The sequence below is a fragment of the Schistocerca piceifrons genome, chromosome 2, assembly GCF_021461385.2.
Source record: "Schistocerca piceifrons isolate TAMUIC-IGC-003096 chromosome 2, iqSchPice1.1, whole genome shotgun sequence".
Lineage (NCBI taxonomy): Eukaryota > Metazoa > Arthropoda > Insecta > Orthoptera > Acrididae > Schistocerca > Schistocerca piceifrons.
The window spans coordinates 185,640,361-185,664,484 of NC_060139.1; the positions used below are offsets into that span (position 1 = coordinate 185,640,361).

Consider the following 24,124-nt stretch of genomic DNA (forward strand, 5'->3'; position numbering starts at 1 on the left):
TGATACTGTCTTTACATTTCTTCAAGAAAAAAATGCCAAACACCATTCAATCAGCAAGAAAGAACTACACTGCACTGTCATTCCTGAAACAGTAACTTGCAAGGTGATGTTCACTTGTAAAGGTTATTGTAATAATTTCAGTGATAACCCTTAGGAAGAACGGCTTTAAGTTGCTATAAATGATCCTATTTGGTTTTCTTGATTTTCAATCTTTATTTATATGGTTTTGGGAAACAAGATTTTCCAAGAGTTATCCTTAGACAGAAAGTGTGCTTGCAGTAAATAATACCATTTGGACCCTACTGCATCGCACTTAGGTCCATAACTGTAGAATCATTTTGTTACAGCTCTTCCAGGCCTCATTGAGTTGTACAGCCAAAAATTTTACATAGTCAGTGAAAAAGGAGCAGTCAGGGTTGTAGACTTCGTAAAGTTGTGGCTTTTTTCTGATCACTTTAGCAATCAAGATGTAATGGCTAGGAAGTGTACCTTCACATCCTTTAAGCTTGCACTCAATTGTACTGTGAACTGAGCCACTTTCTATATGACTATGACCTTCCTTTGTAAACTTTTGCATAGTCAAAATTCAAGTGTCAATCACTAATCTTAAAAGAGTGTTTAATAATATTACATTTCTATTATGATTTGTGCAGCTGTCAGAATGCGAGATTACTTGGACAGGATTTTTCTTAATCTTTTGAACAGGGTGTCCATGATGCAGTAGGCAAAACCTGCTGCAACCAATTCACGTTTCATTGAACCAGTAACATACTGCATCATGGCTTTCAAAAGTATGTTGTAAAGTTATGAACAGCTCACTTTATTTTATAATAAACTGCGCTTGCATGTAAAAATGGAGCTAATTTCGTGGCCTGTATGTCTGTAGTGTACACTTAGCAGAGCTGTTGGGTATCTTCCACATCCAGATCTTTTTGCAACCTTGGCTGTTCTTAGTTTCTGTGTGCTGCTTCCACGTCTTGACTTGTTTCCAAGCCTATAGTTATGACACAAATCACACTGGTCTTTCTTGGGGGGAAATAACCTAACGTTACCCTCTCCGAAAATCAACTTAATGGTGGAACTTTCTCCATGTTACATTTTTCCTTGTAGAGTCCATACAGCTCCTGTTTGCATTGTGGAATAGGTTCAGGGTACAGCTTGGAACAGGATTTCCTGCAGCACTGCAGTGGCAGTTCTGGAAGGCAGTTCAGGATTTTTTTTATGAAGGTTCTTCCATCTTTTTTCTTCATTTGATTTATTCGTGAATGTTAAGACTGAATGTGGGGGTTCATCCCACGTGTGGAATTATTTACCAATATTGGACAGTCCATTCTTTAATCCCTAGATTACCGAGAAACATCTTTTTGCATACTTTATGTTTTCTCATCTTATTCCTCAAATGATAAACTAGTGTGCCTTTTTCTCAAGGATTCGCCATAAAATTCGTGGCCTTCACTTTCAACATCTGTGCTTTCATTGTCTTCCAATAAGTAGTCTGAATTTTCTGGTAAACAGTGAACACAATCATGTAGCAATGAGTGTAAAGGAATAGTGACGTTGTTCTAACTAGGAACACAAGGAAACACACAACTGTAAAAGAGATACAGTTGGTTGATTGGTTGGTTGGTTGGTTGGTTGATTTGGGGGAGGGGACCAAATGGTGAGGTCATCCGTCCCATCAGATTAGGGAAGGATGGGGAAGGAAGTAGGCCATGCCCTGTCAAAGGAACCATCCCGGCATTTGCCTCAAGCAATTTAAGGAAACCATGGAAAAACTAAATCAGGATGGCTAGATGTGGGTCTGAACCGTCATCCTCTGGAATGTGAGCTCAGTGTAGTAACCACTGCACCACCTCACTTGGTGAGATGCAGTTTACTGGGTCGTAGTGCGACATCAACAAGAATGCAATGAAAGTAGTTTACGGCCCGAAGGCTCTTGGCTGCCCTTATGAAGATGCTGTCCGCATCAGGTGTCGCTGGTGTAGTACTGTGTGACGGGAGACCTGATGACGTCGGTTGGCGATTGGGCTTCCCCTGATGGCCGACACGGGCAATTGTGTGCATGCCGTTTGGATGTTGTAGAATACTGAACTTGCTGTAGTGGCCCAGCTTACGCACACTGTGAGTGGTAGGTATAGCAATTGGTGGGTTTTTACAACAATCTCTATTGGCAACTGTGACTTGTGTTTCTTTTTGGGTGTTCCTGGATACAGCCAGAAAAGTTTCTAGATAACAAATATTTGTAAATAAGCAGCAGAGGATCAAGGTTGAAGCTCAAATTCATGTATTTATGGTAATGGTGATATCAGTAACATTGTTACACAAGAAAATTAATGTGTGTCATTAAATGATGAAGGAATATACAAAATTAATTCTTGTTTTGTGCATGTTACTACTTTTCTCGCCTGTTGTTCTTCCTGCTTTTACTGGAGAACATAGAGTTAACTGGGTGTTCAAAATATCTTAAGGCAGAAATGATTAAAGCAAAGAATGAGTGAAGTGTGATGGTCTGATTCATATGACAATAAAACAACTGTGATACTATTGAGTTTCATAGTTTTAGTGGATTGCTGTTTATGCGAAGTAAATGATAGAACAATTTTCATATGACTATCAAGGATTCTCAGGAAATCTCCGCCTTCATATGCTAATTAGAGCCAAGGAACAATTTCTTCCTCTGTAAAAAGACTGTCTCATAAAACATTGTCCATTTTCATGCACTGAAGCTACAACCAAGGAACCACTTTCGAACTCAGGGAGATACTTAGTAAGCAATAACAATGTGCTGTGGCTGTGCGCGCTTCTGCATTTCCACGGTATTGCTTCCTGCATCTAAAAACTGTAGTTATGCAGTATTTTGTTGTTTTATAGTTCTACAGTATTTCCATCAATTTTTTTCCACTGTCACATGTGGAATATTGTTCCAGTTCATTTTCTATGTAAATAATTAAAAATATGGCATTCTGGTGGTAAGAGCAGGTACTCTGAAAGTAAAGGTTGTCAGCTGACTCAAAAACACAAAATTGACAACATGTCAGTTACGTGGTATTGCTTCTTCACTGACAATATATAGTTCTGTAGTGGGGATGGTTTGAGTACCAAACACAGAATCTTTTAGAATCCCCACGACTTAATTTTTGTAGTAGAAACTCAGTTTGAACATTATGATGTGCACTCTTAATGTCTGTCAATGCCACTGTTAGATGTTGCCTATTGTTGAATACCATTTCACTGTTGAACATTGAAACAGTTCATTACAAAAGATTTTGATGTTAGTACATAAGATTTTTGCTCACGCGGGGGAGAAATACAGAAGTCCTTTCATGTTTTTGAGATCTCAGAATTTGTCAGGGAAAAACGCTAAAACTTGTCTGGAACTCAGGGAAATATCAGGGAATTTCACTTGAGGAAACTTGTGGCAACCCAGGATACAGGCCTGCACTGTCACATAGTGACCAAAATAGGTACTTGCAGAACATCAGAGTAGCTTTGCGACCGGATTTTCTTCTTCCTAGCAGATAGAACTGTACGTTTGTGATGGGGCAAAATGGTTTGATGGGTTTGATGTAAAAGTAATTTCAGGGGTACCCAAAAGGAGGTTTTTTTAATATAAGATCATCAATGTTCATGAAGTGTATATTATATACGATATATAATGTTGGAACCTCTGTGAGGCTGTTGGCAGAGATTTAATTTTTTATAGGAAAGTCAGTACACAGAAAAACTCTAGTAGAGTGTGAGAAGACCCAAAAAGGCTCAACATTCAGTTCAAATATTGGACGTATTACATAGATGGACATGCCCATTACTGTTTACTTTTACGGTTGGCAAGAAATTGCCGCAAATGGTAATAACTGTGACATATCTTGGAGTAACCCCCAAAATGATCTAAAACCTCATATAAGTAGTTGCAGGGAAAGCAAATGCCACAGTTTTCATTATTGTCACTATTAAGTTTGAATATTGCTAGTTTTGTGGAAGGAGAGCACCGAGAAACTTGCTGACCAACACACAGACCAAAAAATGCCTAACAGATGAGCATGTTTTCGCCAGCAAGATGGATGTGATTTGCTGTACCAGATTGTTATAGATGACAAGCCATACATATTCTTGTACAGCTATCCAGATTTGAAACAGTCGTGCACTGCCACCATTCAAGTTCAGTCTTCTTACTTGAATTGAATAACTAGGTCTACTATTTCGGGGTTGTCAAGGATTTTCTTTCAATTGGTTTGGTGGAAAATGGGTTATTGTTGTTGTTGTTGTCGTCGTCGTCGTCTTCGTCGTCTTCAGTCTGAAGACAAATTAGAGGCTGCTCTCCATGCTTCTCTACCCTGTGCAAGTCTCATCATCTCTGATTAACTACTGCACCTAACATCCTTTCGAACCTACTTAGTGTATTCACCTCTTGATGCCCCTCTACAATTTTTACTGCCTCACACTTATTTCCAATACTAAATTGGTGTACTTTGGTGTCTGATAATGTGTCCTGTCAACTGATCCCTTCTTTTAGTCAAGTTAGGTCAGATTTCTTTACTCTCCAATTCTGTTCAGTACCCCTCGTTGGTTACATTATCTACCCAGCTAGTCCCCAGCATTCTTCTGTAGCACCAAATTTCAAATGCTTCTATTTCTTTCTTGTGTGAACTGTTTTATCGTCCACATTTCACTTCCATACGAGTCTTCACTCCAGACAAATACATTCAGGAAAGACTTCGTAACACCAAAATCTGTATTCAGTACTAACTATTTTATCTTCTTCAGAAATAGTTTTCTTCCCATTGTCAGTATGCATTTTATGTCCTCTCTTCATTGGCCATCATCAGTTATTTCAGTGCCCAAATAGCAAAGCTCATCTGCTACTTTTAGTGTCTTGTTTCCTAATGTAATAATATAAGCATTGCCTGATTTAAAGCTCTTATATTCCATTATCCTTGCTTTGTTTTTATTAATGTTTATATTATATACTCCTTTCAAGTCACTGTCCATTCTGTTCAACTGCTCTTCCAAGTCCTTTGCTGTCTCTGACAGAATTACAGTGTCATCGGCAAAGTTTTTATTTCTTCTCCCTGAACTTTAATTTGTTCTCCAAATTTTTCTTTGGTTTCCTTTACTACTTACTTGAATAATATTGTGGATAAGCTACAATCCTGTCTCACTTCTGTCTCAACCACTGCTTCCCTTTCATGTCCTTTGGCTGTTATTACTGCCATCTGATTTCCGACAAGTTGTATATAAATTCTCACTCCCTTTCTTTTACCTCCACTACCTTCAGAATTTTGACTGTATTCCATTCGATGTATTAAATTTCCTTCTCCAAATCTACGAAAGCTGTAAGGGTAGGTTTGTCTTCTCTTAACCTATCTTCTTATATAAGTCGCAGGGCCTATGTTGCCTCTACCATATTTTCCATTCTTCTGTAAAGAATTTGTGTTTGTAGTTTTCTACCATGACTTCTTGAACTGATAGCTTGGTAACATCCACAGCTGTCATCAGCTGCTTTCTTTGTAATAAGAATTATTACATTCCTCTTAAAGTCTGGGGGTATGTCCCTCGTCTCATACATCTTGTACACCAGATGGAGTAGTTTGGTTATGGCTGGCTCGCCCTGGATATCAGTTGTTCTGAGGGAAGTTGTCTACTCCGGGGGCCATGTTTTGACTTAGGTCTTTCACTGCTCTGTCAGATTCTTCTCGCAGTATCATATTATCTATCTCATCTTCATGTATGTCCTCTTCTTTTTTGTAATATTGTCTTGAAGCTCATTTCCCTTGTACAGACCCTCTACACACTCGTTACACCTTCCAGTTTTGTCCTCTTTGGTTTACACTGGTTTTGCATCTGAGCTCTTGATGTTCATATAGTTGCTTTTCTTTTCCAAAAGCTTCTCTTTAATTTTCCTGTGTGCAATACCTATCTTTCCCCTAGTTAATAACATAATTGAAAGGTTAGATTTCTGCTTACCTTAAAGATGATATGTTGAGTTGCAGACAGGAACAATGAAAAGGCAGTTTCACATTAAGCGTGAGGCTAAAGCTTTCTTCAGGAAAGAAAACGCACATTCACAAAAGCAGGCATATCTCATACACACTTGACTGATATCTATGGGTGCTGTGGCAAGAATTTTGCACTTCCTGTAAGCCTCATTTTTTTTAGATGTTTTTATTCCCTTTCACCTGCTTCATTTGCTGGATTTTTATATTTTCTCCTATCAGCAATTACTTTCAGTATATCCTGTGGTAACCAAGGATTTCTACTAGGCTTTATCGTTTTACCTATTTGATCCTCTATTGCCTTCACTCTTTCATCTCTCAAAGCTAACCGTTCTCCTGTTGTGTTCCTTTCCCCCGTTTCAGTCAAACCTTGCCTGGTGCTTCCTCTAGAACTCTCAGCTATCTCTGGTTGTTTCAACTTTCCATTTCCCATCTTCTTGATTTCATACTGTTTTGCAATTTCTTAAGTTTTAATGTACTGTTCATAACCAGTAAATTGTGGTCTGGGTCCACATCTGTCACTGGAAATGTTTTACAGTTTGCAATCTGGTTCCACTCTCTCTGTATTGCCATTATATAATCAGTCTGAAACCTTCCAGCACCTCATGGTCTCTTCCACATGTACAACCTTCTTTCATGATTATTAAACCAAGTGTAAATGATGATTAAATTATACTCTATGTAAAATTCTACCAGGTGCCTTCCTCTTCCATTCCTTTCCCCCAGTCCATATTCACCTGCTATTTTTCCTTTTGTTCTACTTCTTACTAAAGAATTCCTGTGTCCCATCAAAACTTTTCCTCTCCCTTAACTGTATGAACAATTTCTTTTATCTCACCATACAATTGTCATTCTCTTCGTCATCTGTGGAACTGGGTGGCATATAAAGTTGGACTTCTGTGGTGGGTATTGGCTTCATGTACGTCTCGGCTACAACAAAGCGTTCACAATACTGCTCGCAGTAGCTTACCTGCATTCCTATTTTCTTATTTATTATTAGCCCTTCTCTTGCATTATCCCTATTTGATTTTGTATTTAAAATTCTGTACTCTCCTGACCAGAAGTCATATTAATTCTACCACCGAACATGATTAATTCTCACTGTATCTAACTTAAACCTATCCACTTCCCTTTTTAAATTTTCTAATCTACCTGCCCGATTACGAGATTTAATATGCAGCAACCCATAGAGTGCCAGTTTTGTTTTTCTTGATACTGAAATTGTTTGGTCACTTAGGAATTCACACGCATTTGAACATTTGATACTGACATCTTCATAAGCAGTCCGAGCTGGGAGGGGGGGGGGGGGGGTTTGTATCCTCCTGACAATTTGACAATTTAGTGCAAGTGGATGCCATCATCATTTAACCTTAGAGTAGAGCTGCATGCTCTCGGGGAAGAAATAACAACTGTAGTTTTCCCATGCTTTCAGCCATTCACTCTATCAGCACAGCAAGGCAGTGTTGATTAATGTTACAAGGACAGATAGACCAGTCATCCAGGATAATGCTCCTTCAACTACTGAAAAGGCTTCTCCCCCTATTCACGAACCACACATTTGTCTGGCCTCTCTTGCAAATACCCCTCCATTGTAGTTACACCTACTGTACAGCTATCTGTATTGTTGAGGCATGGAAACCACCACACCATAGCAAGTCCATATTTTATTTTGCAAGAAAATGGCTCCCTGCCTATTTCTGCTGTACTGTCTAAACCTAAATCCTATATAAGCAGTCCGGAATCTTGCAATGAATAAGATCTATAATCGTAATGCATCAAGCGTCTAGCTATCTCATCATAAAAATAATGCCTGATGCTTTTGCTGCTAATAAGTGAATGTTGTATGTCATCTTGCCTGGTGAAGCCGTTTGACATAATACTACTTCGGTAACATGCGTCAATTTTGCTGCTGCTTTTCAGTCATCCTCACAAGGCTGAATGGACGCCCTTCAAGAACTTTCCATAAGAAAAAGGATTTGAAGTGGTTGTTGTGAATCGAACCCAGGAACTGTGAGATACTAAATGTAAGCACTAACCACCATACTATGCAATCTTTCTGCTTTCCAATGCTGTGAAGTTAGCTTGTTCTATTGTGGCATGAGAAGTCTTCTGAGGTTGTATATCACACCAGAAAAGTGTGTGATGGCTACAGGAGAAGATATAATTTAACAGAGTCGTTTGGTATAGATTGCGACAAAGAGTCTGTATTACCGTCTGTGACTGAAACTGCAGATGAAGAATTGACGGACACTGCTATGGAAAATAATGACATCACTGGAAAAGGTATTATGGCTACTGCCCGCGAAGTGTTCTGAGGAGCATAAGTGAGATATACAGCACATTCTATTTCTGTTATTGTTCTAAACAGGCACTTTATTCAGTGGTGCTTAAAAATGTGTAGTGTGTGACAGCGCTTCTCGTGTAAGAGTGTTAGAGTGTATGCTATTACTGTCTCCCTTCCCTGCTTTTCAGGCAAGAGCACTGTGGTGCTGCCACTCTGGCCAGATAACCAGTTCACTTGGCTGGGTAATAAATATTGTATTATATTGTTTTCTTTTGTTTCACTAAGTCATATCTATGGTGTGACACATTGTGACACTGTATCACTGACACATGTCCAGTTACACAATAAATAAATGGCCCTTTTATGTACAGTTAGTAAAATTAAATTAAAAGACAAGAATTATATGTATTCATTTTTGTACTGTTCGTGACAAGGGAAAATTATTTTCTTGTAATTTGTAGCCCAGATCCTTGCGAAACCGGGACCGTCGGGAGAAAGCCAGAGCCAAGATTCTCTGCAGGGTGAGTGTTCAGTTTTTATTTTTATTTTTTTACAAATGTGTTTATAAATTTATAATGTGTGCTCTCTGGCTTCATCCATGGTACTTTTGTTAATTTGATGTCTTAGAAAGGTTACAAAAAGTGGCACATTTGTTGCAGAAGCCACAATTAACTTGGAGAATAGTAAGCAAAGATACGGCTCCTATACCAAAGTTGTATTCCTTTGACATATCTTCATTTTATTCCTGTTCAGGGTCTTTCATGTGGCTTGAAGTTTTTCCTTAAGTTGTTGAAATCTCAGGAACATTGCTTTTTAATGAAAGCTGCTGCTGCTTTTTTTTTTTTTTTTTTTTTTTGCAAACTCCTTGAGTTACGTTGTTCCATTACTTTGCATTAACAATTTAAGGACCCTGTCAGCAATCTTTAGCAAGGAACTAAGTTTTCAGTATTTTGTTATCTGTGTAGAATGGAATAAAATGTGTTTGGATGCACCCACGTCAAACTGAGGAGCAATTACTACTTTAATAATTTTTGATGTAATGTCTATTGAAAGAGACAGTGATTGTTTCTAATAATAATATTAATTTAAAAAAAAGTCAGAATCACAACTCCGTAGTTCTCTTTTCGGATTGAATTGAGTTGTTAAGAAGGGCATAAATTTCGCAGATTTTTCTGCTAATGGCTTCATTGTCAACAGTAATTGTGAATTGTCAGTCCAATGATTGTAATATTGTCAAAAGGAATTTTGTTTTCAAAATTTGGTCCTATTTTTGTATATGTCTAATGCATTTCCCCTTCATGTTGAGATCTACTCACAGTGTTGTCGCACTTGGTACCTGTATTACTCTTGAAGTCTATAAGTCACTTGAAAAACACAGGAAAATTGCATTAGCTTGTATTACCAATAACCTTCTTTTAACAATGACACCTTACCCTTTTAAGGAAATTATTCATTTGTTTCCCCACTAATACAAGTAAATTAAGTTTTTTGTGACTTCTGTTATCATTCGTTGTTGCAATAGTTTGCATTTTCCTACATCCTTCTTATATCTGAGCTGAGCTGTAGCTCCAGTGATCCATTGTTGATAGGTTGTGAAAATCTAATACCGAAAAGTAGCAAGAAAATTCCAAAAAACGAGTTAAGTATTGTCTGCAATTAACCCCCAATAATTGTGTTGTGTGAAATCCGTCAGTTTTCTACTAGTTGTTCACATAGTTGGGTGTGGTCCCCAGAATAATGGCCCTTTTTTTCCTTTATATTACCTTCACTTTTTTTCATTGTCCCTCATTTGCAAGTACAAGAAACTTATACGTCTTATGTGCAGTCACTGGTATATTATTTGAGAGACTATGATCCCTGTGTTTTATTTTTAAGATTACTTGCAGTAAATTACAGCTAATAGGCCTACTAAAGCAAAATTAGTTAGTTGTTTCATCTGAAAACCATCTTCTGTAAATCCTAATGAGTTTATGATCTGAATTGTGCAACGTTTAATGTATTTTGAGAGTTGAATTTGGAATGGTGACCTTTCTAATTTGTGGGAAGTCCTCATATAGCATAACTAGATGACACATTAGTGTGATAATTTTTTAACTACTTGAAAGATCAGTCTTCTTCAGATTTTTTATATTAGCACTATATTAAACTTTTCCAGAGTTTTGATATGTTAATTGTTTCTGTACCTTATCATATATATACTCTGTTTTGTGTTGGCTCCAGCAGTTTATAATTTGTGCTGTGTGGAGATTATCAGTTCTGGTAACCTTCCATTCCTCATATGGTTAAATGTTATTTAGTTTCTTTGTAGTGGAAATATGAATTTGGTGTTGTTTGTGTAATCGTCATTTTATTGAGATTCTTTGGAGTAGAAATATGAGCTTTGTGGCTTTGTGGTGTTTTTTAGCCAAAAGACTGGTTTGATGCAGCTCTCCACAATTGTCTTATTTTGTGCAAGTCTTTTCATTTAAGCATACCTTCTGCACCATACGTATTTTTAACCTGCTTACTATATTCAAGCATTGGACTTCCATCTACTGTTCCCCACCTCATCCCCCCTTTTCCCTCCGTTGCCAGATCAACTGTTCCATGAAGCTTGAGGATTAATCCTATTAACCTATCCCTCCTTTTAGTCTAATTGTCCTACAAAGCTCTTTTTTGCTCCAAGTCGATACAGTTCCTCCTTATCAGATACTTGATCTAACCATCCAAATGTGAACATTCAGTTGTAACAGTACATTTCAGTAGCTCTTGTTCTCTTCGCCTAAATGCCTGAGTGAGACTGTACCCAAGTTGGGTTGTGTCCTGTAAGGAAGTATTTCCTTTGTATAGATTCTCGTGCACGTTGCTCATACTTTTACATTTGGCTGTTTGCCACGGAATGTAGTCTCTTCTTCTACTACATCTTGGTATACGCTGTCTGGAAACTTTATTGACTACAATCGTGGAGGTGGTGGTGTGGTGCAGACATACTGATATTTTGTCCCCTGCTTCATCCAAGCCCTCTTTAAAAGGCCTGAGCATTTATAAAGTTGAACCTTTTGCTAAGAGATGTTTCTGTTTTTCTAATGATAGTGTGTAGCTGCTAATATTTAACCTGCTGTACGGAGTAGTTGAGCTGTAACTTTGCATCTGGATTCTGCTGTTGAACAGTAATAATACAGATGAGGTGCAGCCCCACTCTTGGATGATGTGTCCATCTTCATTAGTTCATTCATAGGTAGGGACTTAGACTGGCTATCAAAGTCATTCAGAATTAATATCATCTTTCATGTGGAGAATTAGCTTGGTGGTTAGAATTGGAGGTCTTTAGACAACATAGAAGTTCCTGTAACATTCTTGGAAGTGTGGTTATCTAATAAAACTAAATGAAAGGCTGTTTGTAGTTGTGTACGCATTTTGCTTCTTTATATTTGTGAAGCATCTTCAGTAGGGATTTGTGGTCTTATTAGCATGTATATGCCATTGTGGATTAGTTTTTAGTGGGTCTGCGTACCCAAGAGATCAGATTTTTTGCCTTTTGTGAACACATCATTGGTGGTATTTTATTTTTTTGTAAAATGAAGTGTCAGCATATCTGACTTGTATACCGCACCTAACTACCACCACTATGCCCCCCCCCCAGTCCATTTGCTTATTGAGCAAAGGGAAGAACAGCTTTTTTCTGTCTTATTTTATTCTCATGATCACTGCCTGAGATATAAGACGGTGACAGTGTAGTGGTCGCACAATTTTCTTCAAATACAGGCTCTCTAAATTTACCAAGTAGGGTTAATGAGAACTACATTCCATTAACATATGGTCTGTTCATGTTTGGATTGCTGTACATCAACTTCAAACCGATTCCACACATTGGGTGTGATGTTGCTGTAATTTGTGGTAAGATCTTTGGTATCAAAGAAAACTGAAATTTTAAGTTTTCTATTTTAAGGATCATTGGTAGTATTGTGAAAATGTTAATTTATCTTTAACTGTGTCATCCAGTTGGAAATGTTGGATATTATTTACTTCGTAAACAATTTCCAGGCCACATGTGAAAGAACTAGCTGTTAATGAATGTTAATCTCCTCTGGACTGGCGGAGACACTTTCTGTGTCTCCTGTTTACCTATATCATCTCTTTCTGCCTCTCCTCAGAAATGGCACAAAAGACTTTCCAGCATATGTTTGTATTGATATCTAAGAATCTGATTAGGTGATAAGGCTATGACCGTTCTTTAATTAGTAGTAACAGAGACGTAAGTAAATGCGGACTATATGCAAATATTTCCCCTCTAATCATATTCACAGTGATGGATTATCTTCCTACACATCTGTTAAACAACTAAGAAATTTATGAAGAAAATAAAGAGACTTAGTTTGAAACATGAAAGGTCATGCCTATCATGGCCAGAACATGGAGATTTGGAAGCCAACATTGCAGTCATTGATAGTTGATATAGAGGTGGGGAGTTAGGTAGGTAGGTAGGTAGGTAGGTAGGTAGGTAGGTAGAAGGGGAGAGAGAGCATTTGCACAGTGACTATATGTTTTGTCAAACTGTAAGGACTCCAGCGTCCAGTGAATATATGAATAGGAAGTGGATAACATCAAGTTTCTTCTATTGACCCATGTTCCTTTTTTTTTTTTTTTTAAAAAAAAAGAGGGTGCATGTAGTAGGATGCAAGGTAAGTCAAAATTATTTTATATTATAACAATTATTGATTTGTATGTGTCACCAAACACAGAGGATGAAGCCAGATGAGTAAACCAGTGTAAGTGTAGCAACCATGCAGTAACCAGTCATGTGTCAGATTTGCTCTTCAAATGAGAAAATCTTATTATTTTGATGGATGGTGTACTTGGAGCACCTGCTAAAACTAGTGAAATACATAAATATATATATAAAAAAAGTGTGATTTACGGACAATCTGGATTATTTGGCAGTTGTCTCACACACATTGTTTAATTGCACAAATCATTTATCACTTCCAAGTTATGATCCCTGTTTGATTTGACTTTGTGACATTTGGGAAGTGTGTGTCTTTCTCTGTCATTGTAAGTCCTGTCATTGTAAGTCATGTTCATGGGTACACTTATGCACCGTTGTGAAGTTAACTTGGATAGGGAAATGCTGGCACTAGAACGTTCCCCTGCCCTTGTTTGTGATGATCTTGATGTTTTTTTTGGCACCCCATGTATATATGGTCATTTGGTAGAGGGAATGGTAAACATGGGAGCTTAATAGAGAACTATACATACTATCGCAATGTAAATCATTTCATAAACACATCGTGCTTACTTAAGAAATAAATTTTCATTGTTTATGGTGTGTATATGTATAGGCAGGACTTTAGAGTACTTGGAGATTCTTACTCACACCATTATTGACATTTTCTGTCTCTAGAATGTCTGTAGTTTCATTCCACTGTTGTTTTAGTTTTTAAAATTCTCAGAGGCCTCCTAACGGTTTAGAATTGTGTACTTTTGAATAATGTGGCAGCAAAACATTTACACTTTGGTGACCTGAGTGTTACTGTGTATTAGGCATGTACATATTCCAATAGTGCAATGCTTACTCGTCATTGTCTGAACTATTTTGAGGAGATTTCATATCATATATGTTGTTTGTTTCTTCACAAAGAGACTATTAGGTCATACAATCAATACTGAAGGTTGTTATTACAGTAGATGGGTTTCATTTTGTGAGATCCTTACACAAGGAAGGCACACACAGAACAAGGATTATGCTAAAAGTTCTTAATACTGTCGATACCTTGCCCATGTGAAGTGTTTTCTAGATGATGAGGGAACCATTCAACCATATAGTATTTCGAAAGGAAACATGTAGAAGTGCGGGCATAATCAAGGCAAATACAACGTTATTCAAAAATTGTCCTCTGTGAAACTACACGTATTTTTGTGGTTGCAATTTCCTCGACAAATGTTGGACTGTAGTGCAGACAGCAAACAAACATCTACCAGCTAACTTTCACAAAGGTAGTCATGTTGAAATCAGCTTAGTATTGAAATTATGTATCGGTGCTCTTACTGCAGCATGTCTCGTGTAATTGCAGAAAATTCAAAGTAAATAAACTCTCATTGTAGCTAAATATGTGATAAAAGAACTCTGTGGCATGTTTAGTGTGTTTATGGTCTCCTACAATCAGAGCTAGTATAATTTATCTCAAGCAACTTATCACCCAGCAGTGACAACAACTAGGGATTCTTCCTCCACCTGAGAAGAAAGTGATATTCTACTGGATTCTTGAGCATGTGAGAACCTCTGTCAGACATATTGGCAGAAACAGATGATGATGTGACTTGCTTGATATCCACTATGGCACAATGTGCTATCCCTTCCATGGGGCCGTCACTATTGAACACTGCCTTGTACATCACTGAGAGGATAAGTAGCTGGAAATAAAGGAGAAGAAGCTGTGGCCAGTGAAAGTGCCTTGTCTGACAAGGGCATAATTCCTTCCATCTCCTGCGCAGAGACAGAGTGCTCCTAAAACACCTTCTCTGTTGGCTGGATCCACTATGCTATGCAGTGCTTGTGGCTTACAAATCTCATATTGGTGGAATGCATCTCATCTTTTTAAGTGAGGCAGTTTCATACATTGGCTGAGAATGTCCTTAATCTTCTTCGACTCCTCCATTTTTCCTTAGCATTTACAATGATTTACTTTCTTTTGGATTGTTTACTTTTGCTATACAACTTACTTTCAGTAATTACGTTTATTCACATTTGGACACTTGTTGACTGCTCTGTGATGTGTCCTAACCCAGTAACAGCAGAAGAAGTGATTTTGGTCCTTCCATACTAGAATAAAAGATATTTAATTATTAATATTGCAATAAACAATTAAAAGTCTAGCAAATTTAATTCTACTATCACACATTCGTTGACAGCAGTGCTGCTAGTGGCCAGCTGCTTTCATGATGGTCAAATGTGTCCTGCTTTTACCTAGCTGTTTGCTTAGCTACTACATGATGTCAAAATTGTCACACCAGTGTGTGTTAATGTCAAATTTACAAGCAAGCACACCTTGCGAAAATGATGTATCTGTTCACATTTTACAAGTGTTCCTTGTATGCCCCAGGTACTATTTGTCCCATAATCAAGGCATAAGGACATATTACCTGTAACAGAAATGGTAGTTTACATTTTCTCCACACCTTTATTTAATTTCTGTTTTTTGTTCCTTTTAATGTTTTACACAAGCACATATGTCTGCAATCTATACAAAAATGGAGCTAGAGCTGCCTGTTTGCCCAAATATCACAAAGACAAACGTGTGGGCTATTGCACAAATAACAGTGGGCAGGATGATGAAAAGTCAGTGGCAAACAAGATTCGTTCCAATATAGACCACTTGTGACATAATGTTTATGAACTCATTCTGTACAACAATAAAAGGCGCTTAAATGTAAGGGAGTGGCACACTTCTTTGATATACAATTTTGAGAGCATTCTACCCAGCATGACAGTTTAAAGTTTGTTTTGTGAGTTTGGGAAAGAGAGGCTCTCTGTCTCTCTTAAAGATGTTCCACTTTGTATATTTTGCTACAGCAACTATGATGCTGATGAACATAGATAAGGCAAGGAAAATTACAACAGAAGACATACTTCTAAGGAGTGTGTGTGTGTGTTGGGTGCCATGTTTTGTTGATAGAGCAACTGAAATCAGACCAGGTGTGCCTGTGCTAAAGGAGAAATATTTTTGTTTCTATGAATGCCAAACCAAATAGCAATTCCCAGTTTGCTGCTTCCGTGATAAAGGTGATATCAAGATGAAAATCTAGTTACAAGAATCATCTTATTCTTCTTACAGACTGAACATTTGACTACTCTTTACTTTTGGTACCTGGTGCACAAATGTTGTTGAGTGGAATGTGTCGTATAGATTGTTCCATGAAATTTTGGGCAATCTTGCAGATGACTATAACTTGATTCTGCAATATATCAGCACAGAGTCGTCTGGTGTATACTAGCGAAAGTACACTGAGCTCTCTTGTTTAAAACTCCACTGACACATGTGCAGTGTATCTTTTTAATTAGGGGAACTCGGTGTACTTTCGCCAGTATACACCTGAAGATGTTCCAAGATATCATGGCAGCAAGTTATTGACAGTTCACCAGAAATTTCGTGGAACATTTGATATGTTTCTCGTGTCTTGTAATTGGATCTCGGATATTGCAACATCCAAAGAAAATACATTTTCAGGCCATCAGCTCTCACAACACTGAGAATTGTTGACTTTTTGTTAACAAAACAGGCATGAGTGCTATTACACACAGCCTGTTCATTTAACATGAGACCCTGCGACTTTGTATTCTCAGGGATTAAAGAAAAGTTTTGAGATCAGCTTTATTTCTTCATCAGAGCAGGCTGTTACATCCTAAATCAGAGTTTTAAAAGACATTCCTTCAGATGTGTTGACTAACCCCTTTTGTTGGTGGTTCCAAAGAACGAAAAAATACATAAATGTTCATGGGGATATTTTTCAAAAAGTGCTCAGTTGTTGATTTATTTAACTTTGGTTTATTAAGAATCAGTCTTCAGCTTGGTACTATCTAGGTTGGTGTTTTTTTTTTATGTTAGCGATACGGTATTTTAATGGTCAGAACTCTTGGTTATAAACTGTGCAGTTTAGATTAAACTCATGTTGACATATAAATATTTGCTACCATGTAATCATTCCTATCATTGACATAGTTTTTCTAATGTGTCACGGATAAATGAAAATGTGTCCACCCTGCAAACTTTACATTGTTTAACTTCACCTAATTGTATATATGAGATAATTTCCAACAGTTGACAGTGAAACAACAGCTGTGTGATTAGTCAAAAAACTGGCATTGTGTTTAATTAAAGATGTCTCCTTTCCAAGAGTATAAATCATATTACAACAGAAAGGTAAAAAAAACTACCTAAAAAAAGTACTTAATCCATTTTAATAAGGCATAATCAGATAATGCATAGAATTGTATTCAGTAACGGCTATGATTCACAAACTGACATATTAGTTACATTTGATGGTCTTCGTACGAATAAAATGGTCCCTATGAATGCTTGATAGGACACAGAAGAGCATGCATGTTTAATTTTGTGTACTTTTGTCATCTACAATATAGATGTAGTGAAGGGATTTTTAAAATGTGTGTTAAAAGGGGCAGTGTAAACGTTCTCTTTACTTTTGTAGCTTAATAGAAGTATCATTATAGAGAAATGAAACAGTGGGAAATGTGAATGAAATAACTATATGAATTAGGTTAGATTGCTACTCATCACATAGAAGAGGCATTGAGCAACTGACACACATTAAAAAAAAAAAAAAAAAAAAAAAAAAAAAAAAAAAAAAAAAAAAAATTGTCAGATTTTTTTGCACGCTCACACACTTATTCGTACCCACACAACTCAGGAGCAGTAGGGGAGTTTCAAAACAACAGTTGTTGAAAAAAGGTGGATTGACAGAGTAAGGCAAGAAACTCAGAAAAAATGGAGCATTGTGTGTGGTTTCAGGAGAGAACAGAGAGATCAAGAAAGGAATACATTGAGGAGAAGAAGAAGGTGGAAGAGGAAATGGATATAAGTGTGGACAAAAATGATGGAAGAGGATTGTGGGACGAGTAACGAGGTCATATACGGAAAATGTCAGAATAATCAATAAATAAGGAGACGAAGGCTGTATAGGAAATCAAGAAGACGGTGGGTATAATAACATTAGTCGAGTGGTGTGGTTGGCGGTGATTGGATTCACTCGTTGCAATAACAACTATTTGTTTATTAACTGTGAACTAAACTCGGTACAACTTTAGAGAAAAAAAGTCCACATGCGAGTACAACTTGAAAATCCATCTTGATGATTGTAGCGGGTGCCCGCTATGATTAAGTCCATAATCCTCTGTAGTGGTGATGAGTGTGGTGAAACTCATAGGCTGTCAAGATGCAGGTCCAGTCTTCGGAAGTGACTGATGGATCTCCAGTGGGTGATGATCCTGGTGAAGGTGTGAGATGGCACTGTCTGGTGAATAGTGACAGCAACAGGTGTTGTTGTCCAAAATGTGGAATCAAGGCAGCTGATGTTCAGTCTGGAGCACAGAGTAGAAGTGGCTGTTGAGGGGCTGAGCAGTGAACTAATTACCCGTCAGTGGAGTAATACAGGCATAGCAAGATTTGGAAATGTGACAACGCAGATGCAAATAGGTACCTGCGGCTGCAGCACTGTTTACTGTGACCTGTCTGCCATGTATTAGCACGGCTTGCACCCCCAGAGGATGTGGCGGTTGCAGGAGGCTTCACAGTGAACAGCCCTGCAAATCCTGTTTTGACCGTCAAAATTATTGGGTAGTTACCTTGACGCGTAATGCTGCCATGGTATTTGAGAAAATTCTGGAAAAGAAAGTATGGAACATAGTAAGAGAAGGGGCTGAGAGGAATAGATGGGTTTAGAATAGGAAGTTTGTCAGTAGATATTGCTTTCAGTGTAAGGCAGCTCCAAGAGAGTAGAAGAATATGGTAAGGATTTAATAATGGTGTTAATGAACATTGAGAATGCATATGACAGTGTGAAAGGAAGCAAGATCTGGAAAACCCTTCAGAAAACCCTTGATATATTGAATTTGAGAATAATAAAGGAAGTGTATCAAGGGAGTGTGAGTTGTGTAAAAGTAGAGAAGACAGCCTGGTTGGAATAGAAAAAATGTTGTCAAGCAAAGGAGTGCACTATCCCCTGTACTTTGCGTCACTGATATGAATGGTATAATGACTGGAGCGGTAGCATGAACAGAAGATGAAAATACGAAAGCAATGGTATTTGCAGATTATTTAATGTGAGGAAATTAAGGAGAGGTACAAGAAAGCCTAAATGTATGAGAGGAAGTGGAGGGACAATATGGATTGAAATTTAATGCAAAGAAGTGTGAAGTGATGGTGAAAATGAGGAATAAGAGGAGAGTAGCAACAGATAAAAATATTAGAGAGAAATCAGAAAAGAAACTGGAAATTTTCAACTACCTGGGGAGCATAATAGCAGACAGCAGAAGGAATGATATAAGATTAGTAAAAGAGAAAGGCAAGTTCATGGATTTCTGCAGAATGTGAGAAACCTAGTGCAGAGTAAGGGTGTACCACCAAAATGCAAACAAATGCAATATCGAGCATATATTCACATATATGTTGGAAATGTGGATAATGAAGAAAAGGCAGGTGAGCAGGATACAGGTTTGCGAATTGGAAACCCAGAGAGGTTGCACTGGACGTACTAGAATGGGTGAAGTAAGAAATGACACATTAGAGAAATAGTGGAAGAGAAGCCCATGCAAATGGCCATAGGAAAGACAAGCTTAAGATTTGAAAGAACGGAAGTTAGCAGGGTACCAAGACAAGCCCATGAAATGACAGTAGTAGGCAAGAGACCTTGAGGAATTTCGAGAGACAGACGGATTGTGGCGGTGAAGGGATGTGTGACCAAGGTAGATGATGATGATGATAAAGACACACACACACACACACACACACACACACACACACACACACACATATATATATATATATATATATATATATATATAAACAAAGATGAGGTGACTTACTGAACGAAAGCGCTGGCAGGTCGATAGACACACAAACATACACACAAAATTCAAGCTTTCGCAACAAACTGTTGCCTCATCAGGAAAGAGGGAAGCAGAGGGGAAGACGAAAGGAAGTGGGTTTTAAGGGAGAGGGTAAGGAGTCATTCCAATCCCGGGAGCGGAAAGACTTACCTTTGGGGGAAAAAAGGACAGGTATACACTCGCACACACGCACATATCCATCCACACATATAGCCACAAGCAGACATATATTGGTCTTTAAATATGTCTGCTTGTGGCTATATGTGTGGATGGATATGTGCGTGTGTGCGAGTGTATACCTGTCCTTTTTTCCCCCAAAGGTAAGTCTTTCCGCTCCCGGGATTGGAATGACTCCTTACCCTCTCCCTTAAAACCCACTTCCTTTCGTCTTCCCCTCTCCTTCCCTCTTTCCTGATGAGGCAACAGTTTGTTGCGAAAGCTTGAATTTTGTGTGTATGTTTGTGTTTGTTTGTGTGTCTATCGACCTGCCAGCGCTTTCGTTCGGTAAGTCACCTCATCTTTGTTTTTATATATAATTTTTCCCACGTGGAATGTTTCCTTCTATTATATATATATATATGAATAGAGGGAAACATTCCACATGGGAAAAATATATCTAAAAACAAAGATGATGTGACGTACCAAACGAAAGCGCTGGCACGTCGGTAGACACACAAACAAACACAAACATACACACAAAATTCAAGCTTTCGCAACAAACTGTTGCCTCATCAGGAAAGAGGGAAGGAGAGGGAAAGACGAAAGGAAGTGGGTTTTAAGGGAGAGGGTAAGGAGTCATTCCAATCCCGGGAGCGGAAAGACTTACCTTAGGGGAAAAAAAGGACGGGTATACACTTGCGCACACACACACACACACACACATCCATCCACACATATACAGACACAAGCAGACAGATTTAAAGACAAAGAGTTTGGGCAGAGATGTCAGTCGAGGCGGGAGTGCAGAGGCAAAGATGATGTTGAATGACAGGTGAGGTGTGAGTGGCGGCAACTTGAAATTAGCGGAGATTGAGGCCTGGTGGGTAATGGGAACCTGGACACTGTGGCTCCACTGGAATGAGTAACAATCTTGACTGGGATGGATAGTGGGGGCACAGAAGAGGTGGAGGGAGGAGGGATAGGATGGCAGCGGTGGGAACGATGATGCCGTGCTGTCTGTGCGAGTGTACAGGAACATACCAGGGATGGCATGGTGGGCTGCTAGGCACTGTATTCGGAGAGCTCTTTGCTGGGAGGAGGTGGGGCCAGGGAGAAGAGAGAAGCAGAGGAGGAAGGGAAAGGACTACACAGATGGATGGAGAGGGTGGGGGGGAATAGAATGCATGTTTGTGGCTGGAGTGGGAGCAGGGAAAGGTATCGAGGTAGATGGAGTATAATACTAATGAAGGCGAAGGCCAACAGGGAGTACAGGTATTAAGAATATGTTGCAGTCACACTTGCATAATTAAAAAAACATTGTGATGGGAAGGGTACAGATGGCACCTACTGTGAAGCAGCCATTCCGTGGAGCACACTGTATTGCAAGGCATGCTTGAAAACTGACTGGTCCAGCTTTCCCTTGGCCACAGTTTGGCAGGCAGACAGCTTGTCAGTTGCCATGTCCACAGAGAATGCTGTCTATTGGTTGCAGCTAAGTGGTAAACTACATGGCAGCTATCACAGGTGGCCCTGCCTCTGTTGGGGACAGGTCTTGCATCTAGGTCCTTTGTAGGTGTATGAGCCATAGGGCAAGATGCTGGGACCAGGATGGAATAGGGACAGCCAAAAATATTGCTTAGATTATGTGGACAGTGGAACACCTTTGAGGGAGAGGTGGGGAGGATATTTCTCATTTTAGGGCCTGACAAGAGGTAGTAAAAGCCCTGACAGAGAATGTGATTCATTCCTCCAGTCCTGGGTCGTACTGAGTCATGAGGAGAGATTGCTTAATTGTGGCTAGATGGTGGATATGTGGGGGTTATAGGTGACTGGGGAGACATGATGTGGGACATGTGAGATGAAGGTCGACATTGAGGTATGTCTAAGGAGGACCTGGTGAAGTGAACTGTGAGAAGGTATTGATGTTCTGGAAGAAGGATGTCATGAGTAAATCTGAACCAGGTGAGGGAGGGGTTTGGATTTTGGGTTGCTAGGAGGGATTCTTCCATATGGCCCATGAGTAAGTTGGCACAGGATGGTGCCAAGTAGTGCCAATGGCTGTACCACAGGTGTATGTGATGCCTTCAGGGGAGTAGTAATTATACATCTCTTCTATGCGGTGAGTAGCAGTTTATCCTAATTTATATTTATTATTATTGCTTATTATTATTATATGAAATGAACTGTTATATATTTCTGATTATCAGTAAGAGGGCGATCTGCAGTGTGAAGAAAACTTAACAAATCAAGATCACTAAAAAAGCATTTTATTGGCTGACTGGTTTTGACAGATCTATTCTGTCATCATCGGCTCTTAAGCCTTAAAATATTAAAAAGTATTGTCCATCAGTGTTGCCAGTCACTTCACATTGCATATACTTTTCCTGTAATGGAGACCACTACAAATCAACAGTGTGAAATTACTACACTCCTGGAAATGGAAAAAAGAACACATTGACACCGGTGTGTCAGACCCACCATACTTGCTCCGGACACTGCGAGAGGGCTGTACAAGCAATGATCACACGCACGGCACAGCGGACACACCAGGAACCGCGGTGTTGGCCGTCGAATGGCGCTAGCTGCGCAGCATTTGTGCACCGCCGCTGTCAGTGTCAGCCAGTTTGCCGTGGCATACGGAGCTCCATCGCAGTCTTTAACACTGGTAGCATGCCGCGACAGCATGGACGTGAACCGTATGTGCAGTTGACGGACTTTGAGCGAGGGCGTATAGTGGGCATGCGGGAGGCCGGGTGGACGTACCGCCGAATTGCTCAACACGTGGGGCGTGAGGTCTCCACAGTACATCGATGTTGTCGCCAGTGGTCGGCGGAAGGTGCACGTGCCCGTCGACCTGGGACCGGACCGCAGCGACGCACGGATGCACGCCAAGACCGTAGGATCCTATGCAGTGCCGTAGGGGACCGCACCGCCACTTCCCAGCAAATTAGGGACACTGTTGCTCCTGGGGTATCGGCGAGGACCATTCGCAACCGTCTCCATGAAGCTGGACTACGGTCCCGCACACCGTTAGGCCGTCTTCCGCTCACGCCCCAACATCGTGCAGCCCGCCTCCAGTGGTGTCGCGACAGGCGTGAATGGAGGGACGAATGGAGACGTGTCGTCTTCAGCGATGAGAGTCGCTTCTGCCTTGGTGCCAATGATGGTCGTATGCGTGTTTGGCGCCGTGCAGGTGAGCGCCACAATCAGGACTGCATACGACCGAGGCACACAGGGCCAACACCCGGCATCATGGTGTGGGGAGCGATCTCCTACAGTGGCCGTACACCACTGGTGATCGTCGAGGGGACACTGAATAGTGCACGGTACATCCAAACCGTCATCGAACCCATCGTTCTACCATTCCTAGACCGGCAAGGGAACTTGCTGTTCCAACAGGACAATGCACGTCCGCATGTATCCCGTGCCACCCAACGTGCTCTAGAAGGTGTAAGTCAACTACCCTGGCCAGCAAGATCTCCGGATCTGTCCCCCATTGAGCATGTTTGGGACTGGATGAAGCGTCGTCTCACGCGGTCTGCACGTCCAGCACGAACGCTGGTCCAACTGAGGCGCCAGGTGGAAATGGCATGGCAAGCCGTTCCACAGGACTACATCCAGCATCTCTACGATCGTCTCCATGGGAGAATAGCAGCCTGCATTGCTGCGAAAGGTGGATATACACTGTACTAGTGCCGACATTGTGCATGCTCTGTTGCCTGTGTCTATGTGCCTGTGGTTCTGTCAGTGTGATCATGTGATGTATCTGACCCCAGGAATGTGTCAATAAAGTTTCCCCTTCCTGGGACAATGAATTCACGGTGTTCTTATTTCAATTTCCAGGAGTGTATATACAAACATAACCATAGCTATATTGTGTTGGTTACAAGTAATTGTAATTGATGCAATACATTTATATTTATGTTTGTACATGGTAATTTTATGTTTGATTTGCCGATTTATAGTGATCTTCTTGCAAGTGGGAAGGGTATATGCAGTGTGAAGTGAGTGGCAACAGTGATAGACAATATGTTGCAATATTTTAAAGCATAAGATCTGATGATGATGAGCATAGCTCTGTCAAAACCG

The 24,124-nt window shown here is 39.6% G+C and overlaps 1 protein-coding gene across 13 annotated transcripts in view; it reads left to right on the forward strand.

Annotated features, from left to right (window-relative positions):
- LOC124773262 (protein bric-a-brac 2-like) overlaps nt 1-24,124 on the forward strand; it is a 533,990-nt gene that overhangs the window by 84,992 nt on the left and 424,874 nt on the right. For all 13 annotated transcript variants that reach the window (XM_047249394.1, XM_047249395.1, XM_047249389.1 and 10 more), the window contains one exon: nt 8,739-8,798. In XM_047249394.1, coding sequence (XP_047105350.1) covers nt 8,739-8,798 — 60 coding nt within the window. The remainder of the gene's footprint in view (nt 1-8,738; nt 8,799-24,124) is intronic.